We start from the raw sequence: 15,529 nt of genomic DNA on the forward strand, positions 1-15,529 counted from the left end.
GACAACATGGAGACTAGAATGTATTTTATGGACATTACTTCATATGTATTATTTTCAGAGCCACCCACACTTTCAACATTTATTCAGATAAGTTTAATGATCAATGAGGCCAATTAACTACCTATATGTAACCCGTTCTCAACAGTGATAGTAGTAATGGATGAATTCATGACAGAGGTGGCAGTGCATATTTAGGTGAGGCGACTTTGAGACAAGCTTGGTTATGGTTATGGAGCCTCACACAGCTGGACTCAAGTTAACATTATGGAATGAATGCAGTGATGTGCCAGATCAAACTGTTTTCTTTCTTCAGTATTGTGCCAGTTCAACATAAAAGGAGTCTGAAAGGTTGTGATTATTTGGGTCAGGATGTATTTTTTCCCCCTAGCAATGCTGATAAACAGCACCAACATCACTTTAACAATATTTTTGTTTTAAGAATAGCAGATCTACACGATCACAGATGTGACAGACTCCAGCACTTTGGTCCTCATCTCGCCAGAATGAAAAGGCAGTAATTCTCTAAATAAAGTCATTTTTTTAAATGTGATTTTCGTTCTTTTCATATTAACACAGTTTGAATGTTGAAGAAGGTTTTCATTCCAACAGATCATTAATTTGGGCAAATTAAATGTATACATTTATAACTATAAGTCAAAGTATGCTTGTTTTTTTAATCTACCGCTGTTTTGGGGGCGGAGAAGTGCTCTTCCAAGATTTGCATGACGGTTCCGATTGGTCTCTCAGGAATGTCTTTGTCCTCAGGTTTCACGCTCTGTAGTGGGGTTCCGTCTCCATGTTAAATTTATTTGTCATTTACAACTCATGTAAAAGTTTCACTTTCAGTACTAATTTGAAGGTGAGGGTCTATAGAACCATTTTGGTTCGAGTGGCAATCACCAAAATAAAATAATTGGCCTATAGGGGGCGTAGTCAGGTGCCAACCCCCATCAGCCCTACCAAAATATGTAAACTGTTGTAACTTTTGATTAGATTATCCAATCTGAACATATGAGATATGTATGGATTCACAATCAGGAGTAGCATTTGGTACTTAAACCTTATTACACGTATAATATTTGTTTCCACCCAGTATTGGTGTATATCCACAAAAATAGCAGGAAAGACGAGCTAAAAACTAGTAGTGGGGTCCCTAGACAGACCGTCATTTACAACTCAACAAAAGCTTAACTTTCACTTCTAATTTGTAGAGAATGACCTATAGAACAATTTTAGTTCGAGTGGCAAGTCTACAAATTAAAGAAATATATATTTTTTGCCAAATTTCCAAAATGGCCAAAATCGGAATTATGTTTATTTGAAAAATGTCTTCATTTTCTTATATTGCTGTTTTTCTTGCTATATCAAGTCAATCCTGTGTGAGGAATAAACTGGATTTCAAATATTAATGTTTTGAATAATCTGATATAGAAACAAAATAATGATGGCTGCCAATGTACATTGAATTACTACATTACGCCTAACTTCTATCCTGTTGAACCTAGAATGGTGATGTTGGTGCCTATACCTATGTTATCATGAATGACTAATTGTATAAAAACAAAATACATATAATAGGACAATATATAATATTTCACACAAATGAGACAATGCAGTACATATGTGGGGAACTAAAGTTAGATATTGGAATATAATACACCACTCATGTGTTACATTTGTTTATTTTATTTTATTAGTTATACTATGTACTGCCACTATAGGGGGCAGCGTAGCAATTGACTTCAGACTTGGTAGCTTGTTAGTTATAAGACTAAGTATACTGCAGAAGAGCATGAGCTGCACTGATTGCTCTCTTGTGGTATTGATAATTGTGAAGTCAACTTGGAGAAATGGAGAGCAAGGCGTTAAATCTGGACTAACAATCATTGACAATCATTGATTGACAATCTCACTCACTCACTCCCCAATTGCCTCACTAATCACCATCAGTGCATTCATTGCACCTGAGAGTAGGGCGTTGGCCAAACACACAAACCTCCACACAAACAGCAGTGTGCATCCAAAGAGGAGCAACACACACTGAGTAGTAGAATATTTTTCTCAGAGCAAACGGCTGCCTTTTATTAGCGCCTCGGAGACGCCGTCGTCCTCTGATTAGTCAGTGGTCAGGAACCTCCTTGTTTGGGGAGGTAACTTTGGACACTTGTGTGCTTTTGACACACAGAAATGATGATGAACTAAAATGTGCCTTGCACTTGAATGCAGCAGTTTGCTCCCTTTTTGCAACAATACAAATTGTTTAAAGAGAGAAAAAAGGGCAAGAACCAAGCAGACCCCACCCCACCTAAAGCTGACTGCCTGCCGCCCTAAACTGACTATCTTATTAGCATAATTAAACGTCAATTGTATGTACATACTTTATGTAAATGTAGCCTACACTACATTCAGTGTCATATTGCATGGATAATATTTTATCCCACTTGCTCTGAGAGACGTGTGGTCAAGAACCTCCGTCTTTGGGAAGAGTCAGAGTTTAGACTGGGAGGAACCATAGAGTTATATTAGGGAGGAACCGATCACACCACTAGCAGTGATTGGTGGGAAAATCATACACACTCAGCCCGCGCTCTCATCCGTCTCTATGATTGGTGGAGAGCACAGCCGCACACACAGAATGTACTACGTTGAATATATAAAAGGTCTCGCACGCCACTACTCGAGCATATTTCTTCGAGTGCTTATTATTCTAGAATTAAAACTACTACAAAATGAGTGGACGAGGGAAAACTGGAGGAAAGGTCAGGCAGAAGGCCAAGACCCGCTCATCCCGTGCAGGTCTCCAGTTCCCCGTGGGTCGTGTTCACAGGCTGCTGCGTAAAGGCAACTATGCACAGAGAGTCGGTGCCGGCGCCCCGGTCTATCTGGCGGCTGTCCTCGAGTATCTGACCGCTGAGATCCTGGAGTTGGCTGGAAACGCTGCCCGCGACAACAAGAAGAGTCGTATCATCCCCCGTCACCTCCAGCTGGCCGTCCGCAACGACGAGGAGCTCAACAAACTGCTGGGTGGAGTGACCATCGCTCAGGGCGGTGTGCTACCCAACATCCAGGCTGTTCTGCTCCCCAAGAAGACCGAGAAAGCCGCCAAGAAATAATTCGACGTAACAAACCCCCACAAAGGCTCTTTTAAGAGCCACCCACTGTTTCTGCATAAGAGCCATTTCCAATATTCTAAATGCCCACTTTTATAGCTTAACTTTCTATTCATCCAGTCTGTCCACATGTCTGCAATCATAACAGTACAGTGGGTTATTGCTTAATTTCTCCAGTTGGAATGGGGAGAAAGTGAAATTAACCCACGCAGTTTTATTTTCCCGCTCTATCTACATAAATGTCTAATGTACATTATGCTCCATGTTCGTGTAATCTACTAATTATTTCAGCATGTAGCCACAATACTTTAATTTATAAGATGTCGGAGCACTGTTATTGCCGAGTTGCATCAGTTGGCATGGAAAATGAAATTAACCCACATTCGTTGTAGTTAATGCATTATTTCGCCGTTCTATTCTACATGTCTAATGTACATTTGTGCTCCTTATGCTGTTCGTGTAATTATTGAATGATAATTTTCTTTCAGCGTGTAACCACAATAATTTCATGTATTGAAACGGCCATGTTCATTATATACATATTTGGTTAAACTCTTCTTGGAAAATATGGGTGGTCCTTAAAAGGACCGTTGTGTTTAGAGCAGAGAGAACAGTTTACTTGGAGCTGGTGTACTTGGTCACAGCCTTGGTGCCTTCAGACACGGCGTGCTTGGCCAGCTCACCGGGGAGCAGCAGGCGGACGGCGGTCTGAATCTCCCTGGATGAGATGGTGCGGCGCTTGTTGTAGTTAGCTAGTTTGGAGGCTTCACCGGCGATGCGCTCAAAGATGTCGTTGACGAAGGAGTTCATGATGCCCATGGCCTTGGAAGAGACGCCGGTGTCAGGGTGGACCTGCTTCAGGACCTTGTATATGTAGATGGCGTAACTCTCCTTCCTGCCCTTTCTGCGCTTCTTGCCACCCTTCGTGGCGGTCTTGGTGACGGCTCCCTTCTTGGAGCCCTTCTTGGGCGCTGGCTTTGCTACTTCAGGCATCGTGCTTGTATTCAACAGAATAGTTCAGTTGCAGTGAAGAATGTGTAAGAGGACGCTCTCGTACCACTATTTATACAGAGCCAATGCAAATGAAGCGTGGGACTCCTAGCATATGATTGGCTGATCCTGCCACAAAGAGTCTTTGTTTTCTGTATTATGTTTTCCCGCTCGTGTGCTTGTGAGGGGCTAAAATATACTAGCCCCTTTATACATTATTAATATGTGTGGTAAATGTATAATTTAAAGCCCCTTTTTATCATAATGTGTTTTGCTGCTACAACACCCACATTTCCCCATTATAAAAGGTATATCTCCATCCGCACATTAATTTGCCACAACTTAAGCTAACTTTACCTAACTATACAGGGAAACACTGTATTCTGAATATTGCAAAGTAAGATAATGATAAAACTGAGTGGGTGTCATGTCCAGGCCTCAGGTCCCACCTGACAGAAACCGGCCTGCTGAAACCAGGAACCGGATTAACTACTACATTAATTATGTTCTTTATTGGCACAAAATGTCATTCATCCAGAGAGAGTACAAGCTTTACCAGAAGTAATAGAAACTTGTTGTTTTGATAGTTGTTTTTATCCCTTCCTATAATGTTTGTTTTAAAAACGCCATGCATTGATAATGAAGGGATAATTAATTGTTTTTTGTTCAATGTTTGTTTTAAAAACGCCATTGACAATAAAGATAATGTTTTGTTTGATTTATACAGAGCGGTCCTCTTGTCTGGAATTATAAGAAACATCCAAATGCATAGTTATGCAATGATGTTTACCAATAAACTTGAACATTTGATTGCCAGTTTGTGGCTCCAACTATTACATTCAGGCTACTGTATTTGGAAGGTTGAACTGAGTTGGCTCTGTACTACTCCACCCTGTCTGCTCTTAATGCCATGTAGGCCTATGTCAGCTTGTAGATCTGCTATTATGCTTCCTATCCTAACTATTGTATTAGTTTCCTCTCCAGGGGCAATTGGGGTGTGTGTGTGTGTGTGTGTGTGTGTGTGTGTGTGTGTGTGTGTGTGTGTGTGTGTGTGTGTGTGTGTGTGTGTGTGTGTGTGTGTGTGTGTGTGTGTGTGTGTGTGTGATGTTTAACAGCACGCAAAACCATTCATTAAAGGCCAGAGGATTTGTGTCAGTTTCAACTTTCAATCTTATTAAAAAAAAAGTTGTTCAACAAGTATGTTGTGGTAGAGGCTCCACAACAAAGTGTCTCACCACTGGATCCAGCACTACCACATGATTGAACAGTAATAAATGCACTACTAAGTTAACGGTAGCTCAATAAAGTATAAAATTAGGTAATACTCTTTAAAGAAGGTGTGGGTGGCTCTTAAAAGAGCCTTTGGGTTGTTAGTAGGATCAAGTCAGCATTATTAACCTCCGAATCCGTACAGAGTACGTCCCTGTCTCTTCAGAGCATAGACAACATCCATGGCGGTCACGGTCTTCCTCTTGGCGTGCTCGGTGTAGGTGACGGCGTCACGAATAACGTTCTCCAGGAACACCTTGAGGACACCGCGGGTCTCCTCGTAGATCAGACCGGAGATACGCTTCACACCGCCACGGCGAGCCAGACGGCGGATAGCGGGCTTGGTGATTCCCTGGATGTTATCACGAAGCACCTTGCGATGGCGCTTGGCGCCTCCCTTTCCAAGTCCCTTGCCTCCTTTTCTTTTCTTTTTTTTTATTACAAATACACATAAGTTACAAAAATATATATATATATAAATCAATGCATTTCAATACAAAAGTTATTTTTTTCTTCTTTTTTTTTTTTTACAATGTTAGTAGGTGCCATGGTGTCAGTTTCTTTTTTCGTGTGTCAAGAGTTCTTTGTCTTTTTAGTTCAGTTTGGATTTGTTTGAAGACCACCTCTCCCGAGATGGTCTCCTGGTGAATTACCATGGCACACCTGGTTTTCCACAGTTTGTTTACAACAGTGCAAATTACATACCAGTAAAAATCTTGTTCCACAGCAGACATTCTTTCCTCGAACACCCCATACATGGCAGCATTACAGTTGATCTTAAGTTTAAAACCAATTTGTGGCATTTTCCCCCATACAAAGCTAGACCTTTGGCAGTCCACTAGCAGGTGCTCAACTGTCTCGTCTGCACCACAATTTAAAATTGGGCATTTAATGGTTCTAACGAAGCAGCTCCATTTAACAACTGCTCGTACAGCTAGTCTTCTCACGGAGACCAGCCACATGACGTCTCTGTTCTTTTCAGAGATATTTTTACTACTAGAATTTTTAATACACACCCGCTTTTGATTTTCATCCAGATATTTGTAGGGAAAAATGCCACCATATAAGTCATCACATATCTTACCATATACATGTACTAGTCATAGCAGTCCAGTCAATATTTAAATGTGCAGAGTTTGACATCAAATCACCATACATGACTTTAAAATACGGAAAGGAGCTTCTTGCCCGACCCTTCTTTTTGGTCCAGCTCAGAGCCTCCCCTATCCACATAGCCCTCCTTTTAAAGCCAGCTGCTACATTTTTACAAAAAGAAATTTTCAGTTTAAGTCCTAAGTCCACAGCCCCAAGGCCTCCATTATTTCTACTCTTATATAGTAAGTTTCTCTTTGTAACTTCCCTAGTGGTTCCCCATAAGAAATTGACTAGTGTTTTATTTATGTATTTCAGTGTCTGGTCCTTGGGAGGGAATATAGTCGCCAAAAAAAGCAGTCTTGCCAAGACATATGTCTTAATAATTATAATCTTTGTTCTATAACAGCAAGATTTGTTTTCCCATTTTTCTAAGTCCTCCTTTATTTCTTTATTTTTATTATCCCAGTTCTGTTCATAACTGCCATTATTACTAAACTTTACCCCAAGGACTGTCATTGTTTCCGTGTCCTTTATATTTAGATTTGGCTTTGCCTCACCCCTCCCGAACCAGACACCTTCAGTTTTATCATGGTTTAACCTGGAACCCGAGATCTCTTCGTAAAGTGCCAAGTGCTCATGTACAAAGTCTAATTCATTCTTGTTTTTAATTATGATGGTGATATCGTCAGCATAGGCCAAAACAACGACCCTCTCTCCACCACTAGTTTTTATACCTGTGAGTCTTTTATCATTCTTGATCTTGTTTAATAACGGATTAATAGCTAAAATATAAAGTGCAGCGGACAGGGGGCACCCTTGTTTTACACCCGTCTTAATTTCAAATGTCTCTGTTAGAACACCATTTACATTAACTTGCACTGTGGACTTGGCGTACAACAATTTGATCAAATTAATAAAATCATGATGAAAACCGTATACCTTTAAGACCTCCCACAAATACTCTCTGGATATAAAATCAAAAGCCTTTTTTTTTATCTAAGCTTATAATAAAGAAACCCTCATTTGTATACCCACTTGTTATATCCCTTAAAATACCTAAGTTATCCCACATCAACCTTCCCTTAATAGCACATGTCTGTTATTTTTCAACAAGTTTTTCCAAGTCTGTATTTAATCGATTAACTATTATTTTTGCAAGTATCTTATAGTCAACATTCATTAACGTAACATGTCTCCAATTATCTAAGTTGTATGATGACCCTTTTTTATATATAAGCGATATAACACCATGGTAGAAGGATGAATGCATTTTGCCTTCCTTGATCCCATCATTATATACAGAGGTTAGCATATGTACTAATTCGTTTGTGCAGGAGAGATATAACTCATTAGGCAGGCCATCGGGGCCTGGGGATTTACCCTTACTCAACTGGACCTCGGCCTGACATTTTTTGAGTTCAGCTGTAGTTGCAGTTAGAAATGTGAGTGAGTAGAAAGCTTAGAGCCTTGCCTTTTTATATGTGTTGTGAGGACGTAAGGGAGGACAGGCACAGAGAGAGCTGTGTGGGCGTTGCACCCCCCCCCCCCACACACACACACACACATACTCCTCCCCCGTGGTCACATCACCCATTTGTTTTTACAGTAATTGCTATTCAACTCTATAATCATATAATTGCTGTTATTTTTTGTTTATTGGTTTTATTCATTGGCATTATTTTTCTTCTTTTTAACTCCCTAATAAAGTGTTACATGTTGCTTCTTCTTGCCCCTCATGTGTAAAGTGTATCGAGCTGCGGGGGGGTTACTAACCCCCGCCCCGCCCCGCCCTGCACACACACACACACTCCTCCCCCTGTGGTTCATCACCCATTGGGTGACTCTATTTTAACTCTATTTTAATTTTAACTATATTTTAATGTAATAAATATGATATTGCGTAGCCTATGTACAGTAGTAGACTATGTAACATGCCTCTCCTGAGTCCTGATGTCCATTATATAACTTCCCCATTTAGTCTAGTTGTAATTATGTAGTAGTTGAGTGGTTACTGTTTATATATATTCTTTCCTTTTTTTTGTTTATTGCTTGGAAATGTATTATGTTTTACTGTATCTCGACGACACTGCAAATGAGGGAATATGGGAAACCTCAATGTCTCTGGAGATTTTTTTTTTTTAATGAATTAATTAATATGATTTTAACTATATCATATCCACTATTAATTGTCAATTGGTGTCAAGTTTGAACCAAATAAATCACATCAGCAAATCAAACAGTGACTCAAGAAATTGAGAGAAACTTTCTTGGAGAAATGCCCTGGCCTTAGAACATATAGGCAAACTGCATGTAACTTACAAAATAACGACACTATTATATTTGAGCAAGGGCCTCATTTATATAATTTTACTATTATGTAGTCATAAACTGATTCTCACAGCACATGTGTCCATGGTGTAGACAAAGTGAAGATAGTCATGCTGATAGATCATGCTGTTATAGAACAAAGATGATGATTATTAAGACATATGTCTTGGCAAAACTGCTAATTTTGGCGACTATATATATATAGGACCAGACACTGAAATACATAAATAAAACAGTCAATTTCATATGGGGAACCACTAGGGAAGTTACAAAGAGAAGTTTATTATATAAGAGTAAAAATAATGGAGGCCTTGGGGCTGTGGACCAAAAAGAAGGGCCGGGCAAGAAGCTCAGTGCCTTATTTTAAAGTGATGTATGGTGATTTGGTGTCTATTTCTGCTCATCTAAATATTGACTGGACTGATATGTCAAGTAAATGCATTTATGCTCAGATATGTGATGACCTGTACGGTGACATTTCCCCCTATAAGAACCTTGATGATAATCAGAAGCGGGTATGTATCAAAAAATTGAGTTGTCAAAACATCCCGGGAAAAAAGAGGGATGTGATGTGGCTATGTCTCTGTGAGGAGACTAGCAGTAAGGGCGGTGGTAAAATGGAGCTGCTTTGTCAAAACTATTAAATGCCAGATACTAAACTGCATGCAGATGAGACTATAGAGCATCTCCTAGTAGACTGTCAACCCGTCCCCACCTCTCTCTCTCTCTCTCTCTCTCTCTCTCTCTCTCTCTCTCTCTCTCTCTCTCTCTCTCTCTCTCTCTCTCTCTCTCTCTCTCTCTCTCACACACACACACACACACACACACACACACACACACACACACACACACACACACACACACACACACACACACACACACACACACACACACACACACACACACACACACACACACACACTCTCTCTATATATTCTAGCATATTACAATATATATTAATATGTTTGTGATAAATTATCCCCACCCTTCCTAATGTTTCGTCAAATCTAGCCTTGACGAATGTATGCAAAGACTAAACTCTATTATTTCGATAGCATGTATAATGTACTCTATGGACACGGCACTCTATAGTGTATAGTAATAGGTTAGTACCACAGACGAAAAACAGTCTAAGTTCAAATTTCATTCTGACCCCTCCACGAAAAGGCCTCGTTGTCCTGAACCCGTATCTATCATTTATACATTATGGATCAATAGTGTGGACTTAGACTGTTTTTCGTCTGTGGCATTGGATAGATGTTATTTTCTCATCCTTGATAACTATTTTTATGCATTTGATGAATTCGTGAGATATAGGCACAACACATGGTAATGATGAGGTGGACTGGACGTGTTACTGTTTTTCTCTTTAGTTGTTTTGCTATTACATTTGTAATGGCACTACTCAATTTAAGGGTAATTTAAAGGGTCCACATTTTTGCTCGTAAGGCATACGGAAATGTATTAGTATAAAGCCATACAGGGGATATCCTTTTCTCAATAAAGGCTCATATATACACTGGTTATTATCCCAGTGGCCACATATGTGACCATGAACAAAGAGAGTCATGCAGAACATATTTGGGCCACACACACACACACACACACACACACACACACACACACACACACACACACACACACACACACACACACACACACACACACACACACACACACTGTTTTTATATACTAATACATAACTAATATAGTCTTCACACAATGTCACCCAACACAAGATATTTTGTAAATGTGTTTATCACTCTTCTACAATCTACAGTATATAGGAAAAACACCAACCTGGGTGTACATGCTTTTCATTAAAAGCAAATGACCCATTGCCAAGCAATAAGTCACCCAATTGTACTTTATTTTAGTTTGTCCTCCCAGAGACGGACCATCATTGACCCCCACCTCCACTTTGAGAAGCAAACGCTGATACAGGCAGATTGACATGCACTATATACAATGTCTGTACATAATTGGTTAAAAGCATTATTTATTGTAGCGGTTTAGGTCATTATGAATACCAGGTATGTTAAATAATATAGCCTCTGAATAGACACAATGCAACACATTGGCTGTTTGTAATAAATGTTGAGATAATCAGTTATATTGGCTTATTGTCAATCTACTATTAAAAGGAATAATTTATCTTCAAATAACACATTTGGTGGCTCTTAAAAGAGCCGTTTTGGGGTTGTAACAGTAACAGATTAGTCTAAGCACGTTCTCCGTGGATACGACGGGCCAGCTGGATGTCTTTGGGCATGATGGTCACCCTCTTGGCGTGGATGGCACACAGGTTGGTGTCTTCAAACAGACCGACCAGATAAGCCTCGGCAGACTCCTGGAGAGCCATGACGGCGGAGCTCTGGAAGAGCAGGTCGGTCTTGAAGTCCTGGGCGATCTCCCTCACCAGGCGCTGGAAGGGCAGCTTGCGGATCAGCAGCTCGGTAGATTTCTGGTAACGACGGATCTCCCTCAGAGCCACTGTACCGGGCCTGTAACGGTGAGGCTTCTTCACTCCACCGGTCGCCGGCGCGCTCTTACGAGCTGCCTTGGTGGCGAGTAACTTATTGCCTAATGTGCACACTGACTACTTAGTGTCTGAGCACTGTAATTAGAAATCAGTCTGTAATAGTTGGCAATTTACTTATTATAGTAATGGGCATGTGGGCAACCCTTGTTTTATTTATCTTCTTGGAGCACGTGGGAAACCCTTAGTGTTTTTTTTAGCTGCCAGGGGCACGTGGGTAACCTTTAGTTTTTTTGTATTTAGCTGCCAGGGGCAGGTGGGCAACCCTTTTTTTTTTTTTTAGCTGCCAGGGGCGGCTGGGCAACCCTTAGTTTTATTTATTTATAGCTGGCAGGGTGGCAGGTGGGCAACCCTTAGTTTTTTTATTTAACAGCAATGTCCCTATGTCCAGTTTGTAAATACATCAAAGATGCGATAATAATCCATTTTTAATGGATAAAGCCTTGGCCTGGATGAGAGGTTGTCATTTGGACCCCGAGGCCGAGGCTTATCTGGTCGGTCTGTTTGAAGACACCAACTTGTGCGCCATGTGTGTGTGTGTGTGTGTGTGTGTGTGTGTGTGTGTGTGTGTGTGTGTGTATGTGTGTGTGCGTGTGTGTGCGTGTGTGCGTGCGTGCGTGCGTGCGTGCGTGCGTGTGTGCGTGCGTGTGTGTGTACTATATATTCTTCTAAAAAGTAACACTCTTGGACAGGTTTCCACCCGAGAGAGATCATATTATTATTAGAGAGATCAAATTATATGATGACTATGGTATATATGCCTTGTTTTTTATAGCCGGCTACTTTTTTAAATGCCTACTTTTTCTTGTTAAGATCCTGGTTTTAAGTGCTTTGGTACAATAGTATATATTGACAATAAGCCATTATTCAGTATCAGGCAGTCATTAAACTGCCTGATACCACTCACATTTTTCAACCACACACCTTATTTGTTCTAATGTGGTTCTGGTTAGACATGGCTATATTAATTATGACATTGAGTAAACAATTATTACAATAAACAAAAAAAAATCTTTCCCACAATAGGAAAATACACTGTATAACTGATTAAGTATATGGTATAGTGCTGTTCGGCTGAGCTTAATATACATAGTATGTCCCACATAGGCTACTTTGACAATGCATGCTAAGGATGCATACTACTTGTGTACAATGTCATTACAACGCATTAAAAATGATTTAGTAATTACAAAGATAAATGGTCAAATGACATATGGTCTGAACCAAAACGTAGATCATAATGTCCAGATGAAGCAGTGTTTTGGTACTGAACTGTATGTCAAATCCTTCCTAACCTGCAGAAACCAGCGGTCGTTGTGTGCCCAGCTGAGAACTGGTAGAAACCAGCGGTCATTGTGTGCCCAGCTGATAACTGGTATTCTGCCTCTGAGTGGTTTTCAGCGGTGCCAGAAGAGAATAGATTATGTAATGTATGTGTCCTAAATTATGTGGGAAATATTTTCATGTTATGTTTTATTGTACCCTGTATGATGATTTGAGGGTTCCACTATTTGAGGCAATGCAACAAAGAAATCCTGATGATGGTCAGAAGTTAGAATGGTTATTTAATAATGAAGTATTTATTGATTGATTGATTGATTGATTGATTTATTGAAATATGTATTAACAGTTTGCAGAATTACAGTACATTTCAAGCACAAACTCAATTCAAAGACTGTTAACTGTGAGTGGACGACCCAATTAAGCATTGCACTTGTTTACAAGAGAGGGTCCACCTTGCTCATCAAAACAAATTGACACTTCTATATTTTAATTTAATATTGTTTTTAATTGTTTTATTGACCTTTCTTCATGCTTTATTGTCTCTGGTGTCTTGATGCTTTGTTGTTTTGATGTTTTTTTATGATTACTGTTTTATAACCTGTCTGTAAAGCACTTTGTAACTATATGATTGGAAAGGTGCTATACAAATAAAATGCATTCATTCATATTTAGGACAGCCAGTTTGTTTCTAGACCCTGGAGTAGAAGACAATCCCAGCTCTTCAAGTACGTACATGTGTCTCCTGTTGGCCTAATGGTGTATTTTATTTTAGGGTCTTTTATTTTATGTTGCGCCACCCCTTACCCCTTATCTCTAAACGTATTTGCCATTTTTTACAATTTTAAAACATTTAAAAATAGTTAAACTAGCCAATCTACATTGACACGTTGTTAGCTTGTAGATCAGCTTTTTGTACTATTTTAAAATGTTTTAAAATAGTACAAAAAATGGCAAATAAGTTTAGGGATAAGGGGTAAGGGCTTTATGTAATCGGCCTTGTAAGGATCTGGAGTGTATTAGTCAGATTGGTATTCACTTGATCACCGTCATGTGGCTTTATTGTCATTGTTTATGTAAATTGTAAAACGTGTCCTGTAATGTAAGTCCATATATGGGCTGGGCTTCTTCGGAAGCATGCCACTTAAATAAATATTCAATCAATCAATCAACCAACCTTTAAATCAAATACCAAGTACACCTATTTGTCTTTGCACGCATCTCTTTATTCAATCATGATGGTGAAACAATACTGTATATTGACAACATCTTCAAAGATGTATTAAGACACTGTAATAATAAATAAGTGATACACAATACATACTGTATGAGTTTATGATTAAACAGAGTCCCAAAGACAGGAAAATGAAATGATGAAAAAGAGTAAATAATGCATCATGGCTTTTATACCACGGCTGTGCTTTTCAAAGATGCATGCATGCAAACCTAAACAAGTTTAAGCAACACGTCTGATCTTCATCGCCACAGCCTTCAGGGAGTAATGATAACCCTTCCAGCTGAACCAGTTTACACTTGTTGCAAAATGAGTCGTCTGTCCCCACAGGTAAACGCCATTGATGTTAGCCTGGTGACAGGCCTTGTACCAAAATGCACCGTAATAATTACTTGCACAGTTCTGGGCATAGGCGTCCTGGTCGTTGTCAAAGGTTGTGAATTTCATGCCATTGTGATAGGTCAGTGAGTCTCCTGCTCCTCCGTCACTGAAGCCAGCAACCTGCAGCTTGTAGCCGTCAGCCTCAGAACCCACGGAGAAAGAGGAGTAAGAGGCAGACACCGTGTTTCCCTCAAAGTCCTCCATGTCCACCCTCAGCTGATACTCTCTGTTGTTGGTGAGGAGATGCATGTTCTCCAGGCCCAGCCAGTACTCGCCTGATGCGTCTCCAAACCCAGCTTGGTACGGAGCCCAGGGTCTGTAGAAGGTCACAGTGCCGTCCACTCTTCTCTGGATGACTGTCCACTTCCCTCCGTCCTTGTCCATGTCACAGTAGACCTTGACGGGTGCAGTGGTGGGGTAGATGGAGTACACTCCACTCTGTGTGGAAACGTTGTTGTGGATTTCCTCACAGTCCAGAACCAGGTTGAGATCGCAACGAGGAGCAGAGTGGACTGTTACAGCCAAAAACAGAACTGCAACAGCATGGAGCATCTTGAAGAATTTAAAGTTGCACCTTGCACCAAAAGACTTCTGAGTGCTCTGCGTCCGTTTATGTCCAGCTGCAGTAGAATGTTCAATGCAGTCTGAGTTTGAGGACCATCCTATATAGTTAACAATGGCATTAGAAGTATTCAGTGACGAGCCAGGTATGACCATCTTGTGGATGACAAATAGCCTAACAGCCTTAAGGTTAACAGGGGTTATTGACACTAAGGTTGAAGAGGCAGTTTGCACATCGGTCAAGTCTAGGTCACATGTCCATGATGACAATCATAGGTACAATTTTAATTACTGTTCTGGCTGTGCGATAGAAACTCCTATGCCAATGTCTATACCACATATAGTGCAGTATATGGATATGACTTGGTTTCACACTTGTTGTTTCATATAAGTGTAGCAACAGTGACTGTTCTCTTATTTTACATTCTACATACCAGAAGGCCGAGCTCTATGGCCACATTCAGGTGTTTATACAGATATATTGTGTTGTGTTTATAGACGAGGCAGGGGTATGTGGGCAACCCTTAGTGCTTGTTTTACCTGCCAGGGACATGTGGGCAACCCCTAATGTTTTATTTTGCTGTCAGGAACCCTTAGTGTTTTATTTTGCTGCCATGGGCAGGTTGGCAACCCTTAGTGTTTTATTTAGCTGCCAGGGGCATGTGGCCAACCCTTAGTGTTTCATTTAGCTGCCAGGGGTAGGTGGGCAACCTTTAGTGTTTTATTTAGCTGCCAGGGGCA

At 40.3% G+C, this 15,529-nt stretch overlaps 5 protein-coding genes across 5 annotated transcripts; 1 reads left to right on the top strand and 4 right to left on the bottom strand.

Moving 5' to 3' along the window:
- Positions 1–2,729: 2,729 nt before the first annotated feature.
- On the top strand, positions 2,730–3,113 carry LOC310868431 (histone H2A-like; the record flags this gene model as incomplete). The annotated part of the gene is made up of 1 exon (XM_083778884.1): positions 2,730–3,113. The coding sequence occupies one exon, from the start codon at positions 2,730–2,732 to the stop codon at positions 3,111–3,113; it is 384 nt and encodes a 127-aa protein (XP_083635010.1).
- Positions 3,114–3,725: 612 nt separating this feature from the next.
- On the bottom strand, positions 3,726–4,103 carry LOC310869399 (histone H2B 1/2-like; the record flags this gene model as incomplete). The annotated part of the gene is made up of 1 exon (XM_083780121.1): positions 3,726–4,103. The coding sequence occupies one exon, from the start codon at positions 4,101–4,103 to the stop codon at positions 3,726–3,728; it is 378 nt and encodes a 125-aa protein (XP_083636247.1).
- A 1,390-nt stretch (positions 4,104–5,493) lies between these two features.
- On the bottom strand, positions 5,494–6,331 carry LOC310868568 (histone H4-like; the record flags this gene model as incomplete). Its single annotated transcript, XM_083779024.1, has 2 exons — positions 5,494–5,796; positions 6,317–6,331. The coding sequence occupies 2 exons, from the start codon at positions 6,329–6,331 to the stop codon at positions 5,494–5,496; spliced, it is 318 nt and encodes a 105-aa protein (XP_083635150.1).
- A 4,682-nt stretch (positions 6,332–11,013) lies between these two features.
- On the bottom strand, positions 11,014–13,665 carry LOC310868569 (histone H3.2-like; the record flags this gene model as incomplete). Its single annotated transcript, XM_083779025.1, has 2 exons — positions 11,014–11,352; positions 13,660–13,665. The coding sequence occupies 2 exons, from the start codon at positions 13,663–13,665 to the stop codon at positions 11,014–11,016; spliced, it is 345 nt and encodes a 114-aa protein (XP_083635151.1).
- Positions 13,666–14,068: 403 nt separating this feature from the next.
- On the bottom strand, positions 14,069–14,779 carry LOC310868570 (microfibril-associated glycoprotein 4-like; the record flags this gene model as incomplete). Its single annotated transcript, XM_083779026.1, has 1 exon — positions 14,069–14,779. One exon carries the CDS (start codon positions 14,777–14,779, stop codon positions 14,069–14,071), a length of 711 nt encoding a protein of 236 aa, XP_083635152.1.
- Between the last annotated feature and the right edge of the window lie 750 nt (positions 14,780–15,529).

Source organism: Protomyctophum parallelum (genome assembly GCF_964188405.1).
Source record: "Protomyctophum parallelum genome assembly, chromosome: 13".
NCBI lineage: Eukaryota > Metazoa > Chordata > Actinopteri > Myctophiformes > Myctophidae > Protomyctophum > Protomyctophum parallelum.